The sequence below is a fragment of the Triticum aestivum genome, chromosome 4B (genome assembly GCF_018294505.1).
Source record: "Triticum aestivum cultivar Chinese Spring chromosome 4B, IWGSC CS RefSeq v2.1, whole genome shotgun sequence".
In the NCBI taxonomy this organism is placed as follows: domain Eukaryota; kingdom Viridiplantae; phylum Streptophyta; class Magnoliopsida; order Poales; family Poaceae; genus Triticum; species Triticum aestivum.
This window is the reverse complement of record NC_057804.1, coordinates 398,479,463-398,495,367: the sequence shown is the minus strand read 5'-3', so window position 1 is coordinate 398,495,367 and position 15,905 is coordinate 398,479,463. Positions and strand designations below refer to the sequence as shown.

The following is a 15,905-nucleotide window of genomic DNA, read 5'->3' as shown; positions in this document are numbered from 1 at the left end:
CTCGGTGGTGGTTCACAAGTTCATCACAGATCCTCCCACACTTGAGGCAATGGCTGTTCGGGAAGGGCTGTCCTTAGCTGAGGATTTATATGCCCAGAATATTCTGATTGCGTCTGATTGCAAAATGGTGGTTGATGAAGTGAGAAAGGGGTCTCATGCGGCCTATGGAGCAGTGATCCAAGAGATATCTGAACGATCCTTAATTTTTCATTCTTGTAATATAGGTCATGAATTTAGGAGCTCGAATTATGAAGCTCACAACCTAGCAAAGCACGCTCTCTCTCTCGGTATTGGTCGACATGTTTGGTTGGGCCAACCGGGAGATCTTTCCTTCGTCCCTGTAAACATTGTGACGTCTGAATAAATAAAGCTTTGCAGGTTGTCTAAAAAAAAACTGGACAATTCTCTTCTTCTTAATTATTAATCGATGAGGCAAATATGATGAGGCAAATATGTTTGCCTCCGTTTCGAAAAAAAAATAATATTAGGGCCCAAACAAGAAGAAGAAAATCCTAACCGGTCGCGGGCCGGGAGAAACCCCTGGAAGCTACAGTATGCTGGTCCCATCACCGGCCCGTGAGAATCTAGTTGCTAGGGTTTTAGGCCTGCCTCTCCCAAGGTTTTTGCGCAACCTGCGGCACGGCTCATCAATGGCTTAGCGGTTCCGGTTAGTAGCAGCCATTCGTGCCCCCATGTGCTCCTCCATGGCCGACCCAGCCGACGCCGCCACAGCACCGGCGAACGATGACGACGTCGACGATCTCTACGCCGACCTCGACGACCAGGTGACCGCCGCGCTGGCCGCGGCTGGGGAGAGCGGCGGCTCCAACGCCAAGGACTCCGACCCGGCAACCGACGCCGAGGCCGAGGCCGACGCCATCGAGGCTGTGGATTTGGGGGACGGGCTCGCGGGCTACAGCAGCAGCGACGAGGAGAGTGAGGATGACCTCCACATCGTGCTCAACGAGGACGGCTGCGCGCCGCCGCCTCCTTCTGCCAGCCGGTGCGAGGAGGGGTGGGCGGAGGAGAGCGAGGAGGGGGAGCTTCGGGCCAGCCTCTTGAAGAGTCTATCTGCTAAGGACGGCGGACAGCGCAAGGTATGCTTCGCGAATTTGTGAGGAATCGCTACTTGCTAGTGTCAAATTCGTCGAAACAATAGCTAATTTTTGCTCTTCTACTAGTTAATTGGGACGTGCTGAGAGTTCCTGATTTTTCAGTACCGGTCTCGGTACACTCCATGATGCATGGACTATGCATCCCAAATTCTGTTGTTCTGATTTCTGATACATTAACATGTAGTAGCTTGGAAATGCTATTTTGGATGAATGATGGGGTTTTCCATGTAATTGCGATTTCCAGCTTCACGGGCTCCACTACAAGGGACCTCTTGACAAAACAACAGTGGCAATCACAGGACAAGGTGATCTAGGTCACCAGCATGCGTTTCAGAAGGATTATTATTTTTTCTTGCCAAGAAACAGGTATGCTCCCTTTCCCTTCTCTCATTCTAGCACAAAATCCTTAGAATTGTGTAACACGGAACTTTGCTACTCATGTTCTCGTTGCAATAGCGATACGAGTATTTATGGCTTTGTTTGGCGATTAGACATTGGATTATTTATGACCGTTGCTTGCTTATTTATTAGCTGCAACTAATTGGCTGGTCTTTCTATCTGCCTTTCTATTATTATTAGGATATGTAGTTGTACTTGCTTGCTTATTCGACCATTTCTTCTATTATTTCAGGACTGTTTTCGACATAAACATTGAAGCATTTCAGCAGAAGCCTTGGAGACAGCATGGTATAGATCTTACTGATTACTTCAATTTTGGTCTGGATGAAGAAGGTTGGAGAAAATATTGTTTTGGCATGGTAGGGTTCATGACCCATTTTTTATTCACATTTGTGTTGGGACTTTATAATTTGAGAAATTGTGATAGAGAGACGTTACTGTTTTTTTCCTGTAGAAACAGTTCACACAGGGAGCCAGATCACTTGCAGAAAAATCTTCAGGAATGGATCAGGTGAGACACAGCCTTGAAGGTTTGTCTATGTGCTTATTAAGAATTCTCTTACATATCTTTGCACACAGGAATCACATCACAATCTTGAATCTAGTAAGCTAATGCCAAAGTCAGCAATTTATTCTGGATTTGAAGGAAGTAATGACGTTGCCAAGGTAATATGAAGTTAACTTTTCTTGTGCTGGAAGCAGTACATGAATTATGTTCAGTCTGTGAGAGCTAACTTAATATTGCACATCTAGCCAAAGGGTAGAGCAATCGATGTTCAAGGTGGTCTGTTTGAACGTCTTCCGTCAGCAGATATGTGGCGTCCAAGAGAAAGGGATTCTGATGTTGTGATACAAGTATGTTTCATCAAGGCGTCTAATATGTTGCCGCTATATCTCCTGATTTATATCTTATTACAAGTTATTCCGATTGTACAGGTAAACATGATGCTTTCGCCTTCACATCACTCCACTTCTGATGACAACTCAACAGTAAATGACAAGTGCATGACTACTGAAAGGTATGCAGAGTCGGAACTACATGTCCCTGTTGTTTTGAGAAGGTTATACTTGTATTTCGCAAGATGATTGCTGAGTTGACCGTATTCTTAATCACAATGAATGCAGAGTATTGGTTAATGATCCTGGTGTCAAATGTTTGAAAGACACTAACCATCTGGTGGACAAGGTTGTTCATAAGGAAGTGCTTAATGGAGGTTCCTCAGAGTGTACTGGGAGCAAACTGGATACGAGAGATTCAGCTTCTACAAGGGACCATTTTTCTAGTCCTCGTTATTCTGACATGCTTTCTGAAGAATCAACAGAAGATTGCTACTTTAAGAGAGCTAATAGATATCCAAATTCCAAGGCTACTTGTTCAGACACCAAGCTTAAGAATGTGTATGCCAAGTCTGATTTTTGCCGACATTCGAGTAAATCAGACCAAGAAAGTGCCAAGGGGGACAGTCATAGCTATACCCCCTCTCCTGCTGATGATAGATATGACAAGACAGATGAACCTGATTTCATGTCCAGTGGCGTATTTATGAATCGTCAAAGTGATCACCATCTCTTTAAATATGGGCATCAAGAAAGAAAAGAACAGATGCGGAAAGGTTCAGCTCATGTAAGGCATGATGTGTTTGAGAAGGAAGAAAAAATAGCATATAGCTATGCTAGCAGGTATGATAGAAAGCATGAAGAGAAAAGATCTAGCTCCACTTTCCTTGGTAATGATTGCCGCAATGCTGTTCACAATCAGGTTTATGAAAGACGTGATTATTCACCTGCTGAAAGAGCAGCTTTGAGAAATGGCGTGCATCGCTTTAGTACTATCTCTAACCATCATCACGACCGTTTTTCTTGGCATGAATTCAATGATGGCCAAGATGATCTGCAGAGGCTCTCATTAGCCAAAGGGTGGCAGCGACGCCATGATCACGGATATGGATACAAGTCAGTGCAAAAGGCTGAGCTTTCTGATGACATTGATAGGCACATGTATAGAGAAAGTTATTACCAGGAAACTAGAAGAGTCCGACATGGCCACGGTGAGGATGATGAACTATTCGATTACAATGACTACCGATTTGGTGAGTTCTGTGGACCTGAGGTTAGACGAAAGTACCGAAGCAGAAGATCTGCAGAAAGCAGTGATGAACATTGGAGACATCCTTACCACCTCGTTTCGCCTCCTCGGGCAAATGACTACCCCAAGAATCCTGAGAGGAATTGGTCTTCTCCTGGTTTAACTTCCTTGAGCTCAAGAAACAGTCGAAATGCCAAATTCATGCAATATCATCATGATGAATACTATCAAAATAACAAGCACCATAATTCTTCAGTTCACGTTGACAACATTCAACAATCTGTTACATTCACTGCTGCCCCCTCTGAGACTGGTTATTGTATTCTTCCAGTCAAGAGGAAGCTCCATGCTGGTCTGGGTTCAATGAGCCGTAAAGATCTTCTCGGCATAGCAATTTCAAAAGGGAGAAGACTGAAGCATGACCAATTCATGATCAGTGATAGGAAGCTTTATGCTGTGGAGATGCACAATTCTCCAAAGGAAACTGTTAGAGAAGCCATTTATAGTTTCAGTGATATGAGAAATAGTAATACTATTTCAAACATTCACGATGAAAGAAGGCATGAGCACATGAATATTCAGCCCAAGGACGCAGATAGCATCCGCTTGAATGATAGGAAAAGAAAGGTAAACTTTGAGGAGATAAAATCAGAAATGTTGTACACATATATAATATTCAATATATCTTTTCCCTTAAGCTCTTATTGTGGCAAGAGGGTGATTTCAACCAGCACATATGTGCACATAAAAAGGGAAGAAAAGGAGTGGGGCTTTGTGCTGCTCAAAACTGAATTGCACATAGCTCAGTATGGTGGTGGAATTTGCAAGTCCTCAGTTTTCTTTGAAATTTATATTTTTATCTTTTAGGGGCATTTACGCACTTCCAGAACAATGCACATGCTCCTTTGGTAAGCTGTTTCTTTAGATGGTCTGGTCTCTGGTGGGATCCTACCAAAGTTTGGTGTCAATTTTAAACCAACTTGGATGTCGGTCAGATATAGTTGCTCCATGTCTGTAAACAAGGCCTGAAATAACTTAGGATACTGGATTATTGTTGTTTACAGGTTTTTTTTTTTTTTTTTTTGCGGATGAACGGGTTAGTGTTTGTCCATACTAGTCCTATTATCAACATTTTGATTGGTATTTCTGAACTAGGGCTTGTATCAGGATAACTACTCTCTAGAGGATAGCCATGGACACATACTTAACAATATCTGATGCTATTCTCTTGCTGTTTAATAATCTTCTCGCACTTTAATGTACGCTCACAAGGTAGTGTTAGCTTCTTTTCCACTGCTGAGATTATAGCCTGCTCCCTGCTCTGGCATTTGCATACTTATCTCCAATGAGTGATTGTATTAATTTGCACCACTGTCGTACATGGTCAATGAAATGCCAATTTCTCTTCTACTATAGTATCTTCAACATATATGATGCCTGGAATCCTCTGTTTCTAGTCAGTCACAGTACTTGGATTTTACAGTAGCAGGACATGGTATGCACATGGAGATACACAATTTCCTGATGTGCCAACAGAGTGACGGTGAAATACATGGGTTAAAGTTCTGCGCATTCGTACTTTGTAGATTGTGTTCTTGTATTAATACATGCTAGGTTGCTTAGCAAGCAATTTATACAGATATTTTAAATACAACTATAGAGGTCTATGTGCTGTACATTTGTGCTATTTTTGTGTGATAATGTTTGTCTGTGTGTGTGTTCTGTGTTGGCTGGTAGGTTTGTTTTTAAATAACAGTGACCTAGTGTGTGCTGTGAATATGTAACATCATCGTTGCTTGCTGAAGTGTTTGGTGTCCAACGTGTGCTAACGACCTAATGTCAGCATACTAGTGCTTTGGACTTTTTGACTGGCTTGTTCATGTCAAGTATTTGAAATTTGATAGATCCAAGCTCAAGAAGTGACAGTTTTCCTCCCTGTGTACTTATTTTCATCATGAGAATATTACCTGGTTTGGTTTGTATGTCTGGCCATTGATGAACTCAGTAAAATGTACTACAACTAAAATTCCAACTTGACATTTCCAGTTAAATTACAATAACCATTGAACTGATCGCAAATTCATTTCTTCTTAGGGATTGACTATTGTACATTTTTTGTATATTTTTTTCCCATAAAAGATAATCTTAAATCAATTTCCATTTCTGCTCTGAGGCCTGAGGTGAGACATTGTTCGATTCTTACATGACGTCAGACATTTTACTTCGGCTATCCTCTCAGATCTTAATAACTTAAACTGTTAATGTGTTGTCAGTTTTGGTGACATTTGGAGATTATTATGGTTTAGTCTTATTTTTCTCTCTGTTGAGCTCTGACTGCACATTCAATATTCAAGTGGATAGCCTTTTAAACTTGTGCTTTACTTTACTTTCACCTAATCCTTTTACTATGACCTGGCATATCCCTGTTAATTTTTCTGTTGTCGATTTGTTTGACAAATAGTAGCATTTACTATCCGATAGGGGCAGAGACTGTGCCACCGAGTCAGTACAAAGGCACCCACTTGTAACTATCGTGCTCATACAAGTGTCCTCACTAGTATCTTGATTTAATGCCACATGATTTTATCTCCCGAGGGTTTTATATAATGCCTAATTACACTTAAGTATGCCTTTACTTAATATATAAATCTATTGTAACTCATTTAGGTCTGAGTTAACACACATTACACATTGCTATAATGCTGATTGGTTCCATTTGCCAAGTATATCAATAACATGAGAATAAATTTAGTTTTTTCTTGCTAGATTCTCAAATTCGGAATTTAACAAGATTCAAATGATTATGCTACATATCATCAATCCATGGCAGGTTCCAGTGCACACTGATTACTGACTGGAAATTCATGTATCATGCTGTGACTATCATGTTTTGATATTTTGATTGAGCAAGATTGTAGTCAAACTACTCGAGTTAGTTATTGGAACACCAATAACTCCAATGAAATCTCTGAAGTATGCGCTGATGTATATGAAAGCTTGGGTTTTAAATTCTAACATGACATGCTGAGAGAAAAGGGGTTTCCTGACAATGTTGTGGTATTGTCGTTCCTTTTGGTCTTCATTTTAAAATAATATAGGTCAAAATTAGATGCTCAATAGGATGGCTATGTTCTTAGAGAATATTCTATGTTTTGCTGCACGTTTAATTTGATAAACCAATTTGAGCTCAGTTCAGGCTCTGTCCCCTCTTCTTTCTTTTTATTTTTTTTATATTCTAGGAATTTTTCTGCTGCCCTTCTCCATATATTTTTAATAGTTCATTGGAATAATCGCCTTTTCTCTTACATAATTTGTTTGTACTAGTTATTTTTGTGAATATTCCCAGTTACTGCTTGTGGTGAGGTGTATATATACCTTCTGGATCCCCCAGTAGAAATGTTGTAGATTAATTAGGTGTAAATGGTGAATACCCACAGTAGCTCGTCCAGTTCAATTGGTTTTCCCCGTCAGGGAAAAAAAAGACACGTGGATGGTTAAGCAATAGGATATTATGTCTTAAGTAATTATCTCTTCATATTTACTTTAGTGATGTAAGACTTCTTATAAAAGTTTACAGAGTATGATTTATCTTATCAATAAAATAGCCAGAACTTTGCTACTTGTAATTTACATTTATGTTCAGGTTCATATTTTCAATCCGTATTATAGATTAAGAACATGTTCATGTCCATAAAAATGATAGTACATGGTTTATATCCGGCTGACTTAACACATGCAGTTACTGGTAGAAAGCATTAATTCTTTCTGTGCCTGTATATTTTGCTTAATATTTATACTTAGAGGAAACACTTAGTTAATATATTTGTTGTTTCTTTTTGTAAAGCAGTGCTGCATCACCAAATATTGATCTCTCAGACACTTAATTTAGCAGCTAATGTCCTACAAGTAATCCTACTGGTTGCTGAAGAATAGGATAGGAATATATTTCTTTTAGGCCATGTTGTAAGTTTACCAAGTTTTATCTGTAACTTCCGTATACTGTATCACGATATTATCTTATCAGATGTTTGATGTGCCCCGGTAGCTACTAGAAAATTGACAATTATTGTTGCTTAGTAAACAGTCCATTTAAACCCTGAAGTTCATTATTCAGTTTGAAATGAACTGCGATGTCTAAAGCCCAGATATTTGTAACCCTGAATTCTAAAGCCCAGAATTTGTAACCCCGAACCTGACAAACCAATCCCTTACTTCCTGTTTGGGTGTTTAGCTGCATTGGAGCCCATTACTGCCCAGTAGACCGGATTTGATCAGCCTTGAATGCCAGTTTTTCTAAAGAAAGTAACAACATTGCCCCAATCTTCCCATACCACCAACACTTTATACTTTTCTCCTTTCCTTCTCATGCCACCAGCCGAAGTGAGGGATGCCAAAAAAGGGGGTGGGGTCAGTGTTCAGAGTCCACCTGCGACGTTGCTCGGGGCAGAGCTCGCGTTAAGTGGCACTCAAGGCCACAATGGCGGTGGTTGCATCATTCTCACATCGAGGTGGCACCACAAGTGCAGAATCGTGCGATTGATCAAGGGAGGGTGATGAGCAAGGAGAGGACATAGTGTATCCACAAGTAAATGTTTAGGACTCACTTTTGGCAAGCATCACCCTTTTCCCTGTGTGCCAAACAAGCTGTCTAAATTGGTTAGGATTGGGAAGTTCAGGGTCCTGAATTTAGGGACTGGAAGTATGAGCACACATCAAACTGGAGGGTTGATGATGGACTTATTTTTTTTCTCTGTATGCCTATTTCTGGTGCTTTGTTAACATGGCCATCATTGTAGAATCTCAACTGTCAATGTTAAATTGCTGATGATTCTTGTGTCCTGGTCCTTTGCTTCCACTACACCTTGTGTATTAGTGACAAGGAGTAACTGTCAAAGCTTTAAGAGCAGTTGTTTACCCAACAATGGAACAGGAATACAATTTCTAGCACTATTTGTGTTTGCCATTTCAGTACAAGTCGATGTGCACCTTTTTACCTTGTTTTTCTTGCATGCGTGCTCTCACCATCTGCGGACTTTTGTTCCTCAATGCTATATTTTCATTTATTGCAGTTTAAGCTCCAAGGCAATGAGATAAGGCGAGTTGAAAGTGACAATGAGGGAGGTCTTCCTGCAGACAAGAATTTGCACAGTTCCAAACACAAGGATGTACATCAGAAAGCACAGAAGATGAAACTGAATAGAAGTTACTATCAGTCAGTCTACCAGGGCTTGGTGAACACAGCGAACCAAAGACGCCAAACTACCAAGGAAGAAGATGAGATCGAGGAAGGAGAATTGATTGAAGAGGACCATCAGGATACTGCTCCAAACAGAAGACCTAACAAACCAAGAAACGCAGCATTGGAATCAGTGATTGAAGCAAGCTCAGGCGGTCAATTAGAGATGATTAATGCAACGTCAAAAGATATTTGCGACAAGGGAGCTACAAGGGAATGTGACGAGAAACACATACTTAAGGTAATGGAAAAAATGCAGAAGAGAAGGGAGAGGTTCAAAGAAGATGTTACTGTTACCCAAAAGGAGCAAGACAATGGCAAGGATGAACTGCTAGCAGTTGCGTGTGGTGCGGATGATGTCAAGAATCAGCGACCTGCAAGGAAACGTCGTTGGGGCGGTAATGGTTAGATGCTGAACTAACCTTGAGTCAGGCATATTTTGTGCCGAAATATCGTCTTATGGTACTTGGGAGGAGCCAAAGTGCCAATGTTTTTGATGAACGAGATGCCGCTGTCATCTAGCGATTCAGGTTGAGACACTGTAGATTGAATATGTTTTGATGCTTGGAATAGGAAACAAAATGTACAAAAGCATTCACACATTGCAGTTGTTATTGACCTACAGTTTCAACATTTTTGTCGGAGCAGTCAGCTAATAAGATCAACGGCATCAGACTGAATATCTGCTCGTCTTTCCTCAGGAGAGGGTTACTTTTTTTTTCCTTTCCTTTTCTTTTTTTTCCGCGTGGGGAATTCTGACACTACCTCTCTTGGGTATATTTGGCCGTGGTCTCTACATATGGACATACTGTCGCTTTGTTGGTTGCGGAGTTGTCGTAGTGTGCTGCCGTATGCCCTGCTTCATGTCTTTGGTTGCCTGCTTCATGTCTTGGTTGTGTTTTTTGCATGCATTCCTTCCTTGGGCTCCTAACTGCAGTGTATTTTTAAAAGCAGAGTATGGTTTTCGCCGCGGTTATGTTGCTTCATGTGCTTATTAAGCTGTACTGGCAGCCTAAGCGAGTGTTATGCTGGTTCATTTTGTGTGGGTTGCTCTGTAACCGGTGCAAATATCACTTGAGTCAAAAATTATCATCCATATTCCTACCTGCAAGTTCTCCTTGTTTTTCAACTCAGGACTGGTGATATAGCTCACAACGTGTCAAAAGTGAGATGTTTTTTTTTTGAACATGTCAAAAGTGAGATGTTGATCATTTCAAAAGACAAAAAAAAGAAAGAAAGAGATGTTGATAGTTTCATACATCCCCGGTCACAATCAGAGGCAGGGCGTAATTTGTTGTTTCTTCTCCTTTGGACGAAAACAGGAGACGGGCGGCCTCGTGTCCAATCGCACGCCGGGGCGAAGCACTCGTCCCGAGAGGTTTTGCCGGTCCGGTGAAACTCAAAAAACACTGACCTTCCCTGCCCGGCGACGTGGCGCGCTCCGAGCCTCTCCAACGGCCTCCCCCATCCCCGCCTCCCGCTTCTGCCCCCGCAGCCCCGCCCACGGCGTCAACAGCACCGCACGCGCGTGGGCAATCCCGTAAACTCCACGCCCCCTCACTCACACAAAGCAGCGCCTCGGCCTCGCCTGCCTCGCTGCTCCGACCAGAGCACCGCGTCGCGCTCCAGCGCCATGGCGATGCGGCTCTTCTCGTCCTCGCCGCCTCCCCCGCCCCTCCCGGGCCCTGCCACCACCAAGGCCTCATCCGCCGCCTCGCTCTTCTCCCTCCGCCTTCGCCGCGGGAGGCCTGTTGCGGCCGCTGCAGCGGCAGGGGGAGGGCCCGAGCGGGACGGGGAGGGCCCCTTCGACAGGAGAATGGAGGAGATCGCGAAGAAGGTCCCGCTCTTCGAGCCGGCCATGGGCGAGCCCGCCGCCACGGCTGACCGCCCGCTGCCCATCAACCTCGAGCTCTGGCTTCACCGCGCCAAGGTGCACACCAGGAAGTACGAGTTCGCCGAGGCCGAGAAGCTCCTCAACAAGGTGCGCACCTACACTACAGAATTCGGCTAAAATTATAGTATGACATCTTCTCACTGAAATACAGCGAGAGATAATAAGAGATAGTGAGGGTACATTGTGCTCTAAAATGCTACTAGTATTGTTTAGAATGATGATCAAGTGTCTAATTGTTTGGTTGCTCTAAGCTGACGACCCCTTTCTCATCCAGTGTATGTTGTATTGGCCTGAAGATGGGCGCCCATACGTCGCGCTTGGGAAGCTATATAGCAAACAGTCGAGGTTTGACAAAGCTAGAGCCGCTTATGAGAGGGGCTGCCAAGCCACACAGGGAGAAAATCCATACATTTGGCAGGTTTGCACGTCATCACCTCACTTTGCTAAACCGACTAGTAGAAAAATTATACCACGTGAGCAATGCAGGGCATGTGGTTCGTCCTCTAGAGGCGTACGTGTCAACATAAATAATGCACATATGGTTATCTTAATATACCAAGTGTAATTTTTTTGTTTGTTAATATGCCATGCGGGGATTTGACTATGTTTAACTATAACTCGTTTGTCTATATGTTATACTCGGTGTTTCTCAAACGAAAACGAATATACTGGGAGTACCTATAAGGGTCAATTTTTTCGACTGTTAAGTATTTAGCTTCCACTTGCACATGTTATTTATGTCGGAACATAATTTCGTGAATTATTCTTATGATCCGCTCGAAAAATGTTGGAAGTCATTCGAGATTTTTGATTGAATCCTGTGTGATGTGCCCCGCTGGAACTATCTTGCACATTGACCTCAATGTGTATGTTTGACACATCTAGAAATTATGTCATCTAGGGAGAAATCCAATAAAACATGCAGAGGTCATTGTTTTCCTTTTGCTTTGAATTACAGTGCTGGGCAGTGCTAGAAAGCAAGGGTGGGAGTATTCGAAGAGCACGAGAGCTATTTGATGCGGCTACTGTGGCTGATGCAAAGCACATCGCAGCTTGGCATGGGTGGGCAATTTTAGAAATCAAGCAAGGAAACATTAAAAAGGCTCGGAACCTACTTGCAAAAGGTCTGAAATATTGTGGAGGAAATGAGTACATTTACCAGACTCTTGCTTTGCTTGAAGCTAGAGCAGAGCGCTTTGAACAAGCACGGACTTTATTCCAGCAAGCTACTCAATGCAATCCAAAAAGTTGTGCAAGTTGGCTAGTAAGTATTTGCTTCATAGTTTTCTGTTTACTGCATAAAAAGAAATTGCAAGCTGTATTTTGTGTTGAATTGTGAACTTATGTATGGCAATTTTCTAGTAGTCTTGGGCTCAGGTAGAAATGCGTGCGGAAAACAATGCCATTGCGAGGAAGCTCTTTGAGGTAATACTTATTTTCCCTCTGTAATACAATCATACTTCTCATTGATGTTTTTTACTGATTTGGTTCTCATACTTGTAATCTTTTAAGGCTTGTTCATGTGTCTTCAGAGGTTTTTTTGTCTTAAGAGGTAGTGTGAAGTAGAAAGAAATTCCAAGTAGTGATGGAATTATTGTAGATTCACCCTATATTTATCTGGTTTTTGTTGGAAGATCTGATCTACTAGTAACTAGTAACTATATTAGTTTCAGTTATTCCACTACAATACACTGCTAGGGTCATACTATGGTGCTGTTGGTTCACATCTGCACATGATTGTTCCTCGTATTATTTATCACATTCCTTGAAACAAAATCAAGTTTCATGACAGAAAGTAACTTTGGTTTTCCTGTGCAGAAAGCTGTACAGGCTAGTCCCAAGAACAGATTTTCGTGGCATGTCTGGGCACTCTTTGAGGCCAATCAAGGTAACACTGACAAAGCAAGGAAGTTACTTAAGATTGGCCATGCTGTGAACCCTAGGGACCCTGTAATTCTACAGTCACTTGCACTGCTGGAATACAATTGTGCATCTCCAAATGTTGCCCGTGTATTATTTAGAAAGGCATCTCAGATTGATCCAAGGCACCAACCAGTTTGGATAGTAAGAATTTCTGCACTTACCTCTTTTAGTAATCTGATCATTTATTAAGCTCCATGTGGTTTGCTTAACTTCATTTATAGTTGGTCTGTATGCCTTGTTTTAATGTTCCTTTTCCTTTGTCTGGAGATACAATTTTGTCAGTTTCCGACACTACTTTGTTGTAGTGCTCACAGTAGAGCTGCAACTTGCAAGTCCTAGTTATATTATGCAAATATACAGTCGAATCATTTGGGAATAGAAAGGTTCACGGAATATCCAGTGCATCCCTTCAGTTCAAATATGTTTTCCCTTTTGTTAGTACTTCCGTGATGTGCTCCTATCCTTCTTTTACCTTTGGAGTTTAGATTATTTAGCCAGTGTCCTTTAAGATCTTGAGTGGTATATTTTGAGCTTCTGCGGAGTTTACTTTTTGGGTGCAATTAGATATATTTCTTAACTTCCACTATGGAAGATGTTGCATGTTCTCTTCTTTTTTGAGACCAGGCCCCATGATGCTCACACACCTTCACCGGCTTCACTTAACGTGGGCACATGCTATTCTACTAATGCGTAACGCACACCTGCACGCCTAGGGATCGAACCAGTCAACCAGATATATGGTCACAGGAATATCTGTAGGTTTTGCATGTTGTTGGTCACATTGAAGTAAAAAAGATTGGAGATGAACAACTAGAAGGACAGATGTTTCTACCAAAATCAGGAACGAAAATATACAAGAGTACCAGTTTGCATTCAACGTTTAGATATGCCTTGCTATTTCCAGCTAATTGACATGGTGACGTGCTTATGGACTGTTTTCTTTACAGTATTTGGTTATGTTTGAAACTTAGCATTTCATGTTATAGGCTTGGGGTTGGATGGAGTGGAAAGAAGGAAATGAGAGAACTGCAAGGTCACTCTATCAAAGAGCCTTATCAGTTAATTCAACAAATGAATGTGCTGCTCGTTGTCTTCAGGTAAAGAATATCACTTGAACAAAATCTGATACTTTGTGTAAGTGTTTGTTATACCTTTTTGTCTCACACACCGTTGAATATATATAGTTTGGTTTGATGAAATAGTCCAATATGACTGCTTGCTTGTGTGTGAAGTATCTCTTGTATCCATGATCTGAAGGCTCAAACTGCATTCATTCTAGCAATTTGAAGATTAGATCCTAATGTCGGCCATTATTCCATTTACTATCTCATACCATTAAATTATGAGCACTACTTCCACCTCGTCTTCCACCACCTCCGACGACGCCATCCCAGAGAACCTTGGAGACGGACGCAATGCGCGACCAGTTCCTCTTGCGAAGACGAAAGCCTCCTCTTCCCCTCACTCCACCTTTCCTTTCCTTTCTTCTTTTTATTTCGCTTTCCTTTTGCTTTATTTATTTATTTATCTATTGTTATTATTCTCCCCCGCTCTTGTTCCTCAGCTTTTATATCTTCCATTTTCTACTCGTGCTCTGACGTGGATTGCCGGTGGGTAACTACTTTTTAGGCTTGGGGAGTCCTAGAACAGCGTGTGGGTAACTACACAGCTGCCAGAAGATTGTTGAGGTCTTCGCTGAACATCAATTCTCAGAGTGAGGTGACATGGCTGACATGGGCGGCGCTAGAGGAGGAACAGGGGGATCCAGTTCGAGCTGAAGAAATACGGGACCTTTATTTTCAGCAGGTTAGTGCAGGCAAACTATATCTTTTGTGTTCTACTCCCTCCGTTCCTAAATACTCCCTCCGTCCGGAAATACTTGTCATCAAAATGAATAAAAGGGGATGTATCTAGATGTATATTAGTTTCAGATACATCCGTTTTTATCCATTTTGATGACAAGTATTTTCGGACGGAGGGAGTATAAGTCTTTCTAGAGATTCCACCAAGTGACTACATACACAGCAAAATAAGTGAATCTACACTTTAAAATATGTCTACATACATCCGTATGTTGTAGTCCATTTGAAATGTCTAAAAGACTTATATTTAGAAACGGAGGGAGTATGTGTTTGTGCCTACATCTCCATGAACAACATAGTAACATGCTAGCAGCAGTTGTTAGCCTACCGCGGGAGACCCCTGGCAATGCAACTGACCATTCCCCATCCTGACAGCGTATCGAGGTCGTGGATGATGCCTCCTGGGTTATGGGCTTCCTCGACATCATCGATCCTGCTCTAGACAGCGTGAAGAAGCTCCTGAACATGGACCGACCGTCCGGTCAAGTGACGCAGCAAGGCAGTACCACCATGAGCACTTCTGCAGGTGTAGAGCCCTCCGCGAGTACCACAGCTGAAGTTTCAAGTACCTCTGACCTCGACAGCGGCACGGCTGAAGGTTCAAGCATTCCCAACCTCGACAGCATCGTGGACCGCCGTGCTGCATACACTCGGGAGGCAGAGAGTGATTTTGACGTGGATGGCTTCATCAGGAGGAGGCTGGCCCTGGACCCGGCGGAGCTAGACGCTGTGCTAGAGGGCTCTGATCCCAAGGGAGTTATTTCTCAGAGGAGGACGCGGCGGCTGACCAGGAAACCCCTCCCTCTTCTCCCCGTGCCGTAGTTCCTTCTTCCGTTCAGCATTAGCAGCAGTTGTTGCCATGTCCACCGTGCACAGCCATCGAGTGATCACTGACAGGTACCGTGGCCTGAGGGACAGTAGTAAGTAGCACGTGCATTTATGTGTATATCTGTAATAAGAAGAACCCCGATGCTGACATTAGCAGTCACTTGCCCATTGTGTATGTAGTTCTGTCAGAGGCTGCTCGAGAAGCAGTGTAGCTGTGTATAGAAGCCCATCAGTCTGTTGTGTGGTTACATCATTTGTTCTCTGCAAGTAGTCTTAACTCTCCGGATAGATGCCACTCGATGTCTCGGACGAGCGCCAACATTGGCGATCTTCGAGTCCAAGTTTATAAGACTCACGCCTTGGAGCCTAAAAAAAGGGCCAAGTCAATCCGTAGCGGAGCGTTGAGCTCATCCCATTATGGTTCGGAAGTTGACTTAAGTCGGTTTCGTTTCTACTCCGAAATATATCCGAGAGACTCTTTGTAATTACGTTGCTTGATTAATAAAATGCCGACGTTTTTCTCAAAGAAAAAAGTCGGTTTCGTTTGCGCGTCCGAGTGAAG

The 15,905-nt window shown here is 42.5% G+C and overlaps 2 protein-coding genes across 3 annotated transcripts; both read left to right on the top strand.

Moving 5' to 3' along the window:
* The first annotated feature begins 616 nt into the window (after positions 1-616).
* On the top strand, positions 617-9,751 carry LOC123092336 (FIP1[III]-like protein). Of its 2 annotated transcripts, none has more exons than XM_044514085.1 (9): positions 617-1,097; positions 1,360-1,481; positions 1,747-1,873; positions 1,975-2,025; positions 2,094-2,180; positions 2,268-2,369; positions 2,451-2,533; positions 2,640-4,227; positions 8,670-9,751. In XM_044514085.1, exons 1-9 carry the CDS (start codon positions 693-695, stop codon positions 9,243-9,245), a joined length of 3,141 nt encoding a protein of 1,046 aa, XP_044370020.1. In that variant the 5' UTR covers positions 617-692; the 3' UTR covers positions 9,246-9,751. The 2 variants fall into 2 exon arrangements, with proteins under 2 accessions (XP_044370020.1, XP_044370019.1); XM_044514084.1 differs by having other exon boundaries at positions 618-1,097; positions 1,969-2,025.
* A 657-nt stretch (positions 9,752-10,408) lies between these two features.
* LOC123092335 (protein high chlorophyll fluorescent 107) lies at positions 10,409-15,591 on the top strand. The gene is made up of 8 exons (XM_044514083.1): positions 10,409-10,817; positions 11,005-11,148; positions 11,689-11,994; positions 12,096-12,155; positions 12,549-12,794; positions 13,640-13,750; positions 14,283-14,459; positions 14,891-15,591. The coding sequence occupies exons 1-8, from the start codon at positions 10,470-10,472 to the stop codon at positions 15,335-15,337; spliced, it is 1,839 nt and encodes a 612-aa protein (XP_044370018.1). The 5' UTR covers positions 10,409-10,469; the 3' UTR covers positions 15,338-15,591.
* The last annotated feature ends 314 nt before the right edge of the window (positions 15,592-15,905 follow it).

What these genes read in the sequence shown, in the direction of transcription:
- LOC123092336 (XM_044514084.1), top strand. Translation starts at nt 693, where the DNA reads ATGTGCTCCTCCATGGCCGACCCAGCCGACGCCGCCACAGCACCGGCG. An exon ending in TTTTTCTTGCCAAGAAACAG is followed by an intron (nt 1,482 to 1,746) that starts GTATGCTCCCTT and finishes CTATTATTTCAG; the next exon opens with GACTGTTTTCGACATAAACA. An exon ending in GAAGTAATGACGTTGCCAAG is followed by an intron (nt 2,181 to 2,267) that starts GTAATATGAAGT and finishes TTGCACATCTAG; the next exon opens with CCAAAGGGTAGAGCAATCGA.
- LOC123092335 (XM_044514083.1), top strand. Translation starts at nt 10,470, where the DNA reads ATGGCGATGCGGCTCTTCTCGTCCTCGCCGCCTCCCCCGCCCCTCCCG. An exon ending in TTGCGAGGAAGCTCTTTGAG is followed by an intron (nt 12,156 to 12,548) that starts GTAATACTTATT and finishes TTTCCTGTGCAG; the next exon opens with AAAGCTGTACAGGCTAGTCC. An exon ending in GGCACCAACCAGTTTGGATA is followed by an intron (nt 12,795 to 13,639) that starts GTAAGAATTTCT and finishes TTCATGTTATAG; the next exon opens with GCTTGGGGTTGGATGGAGTG.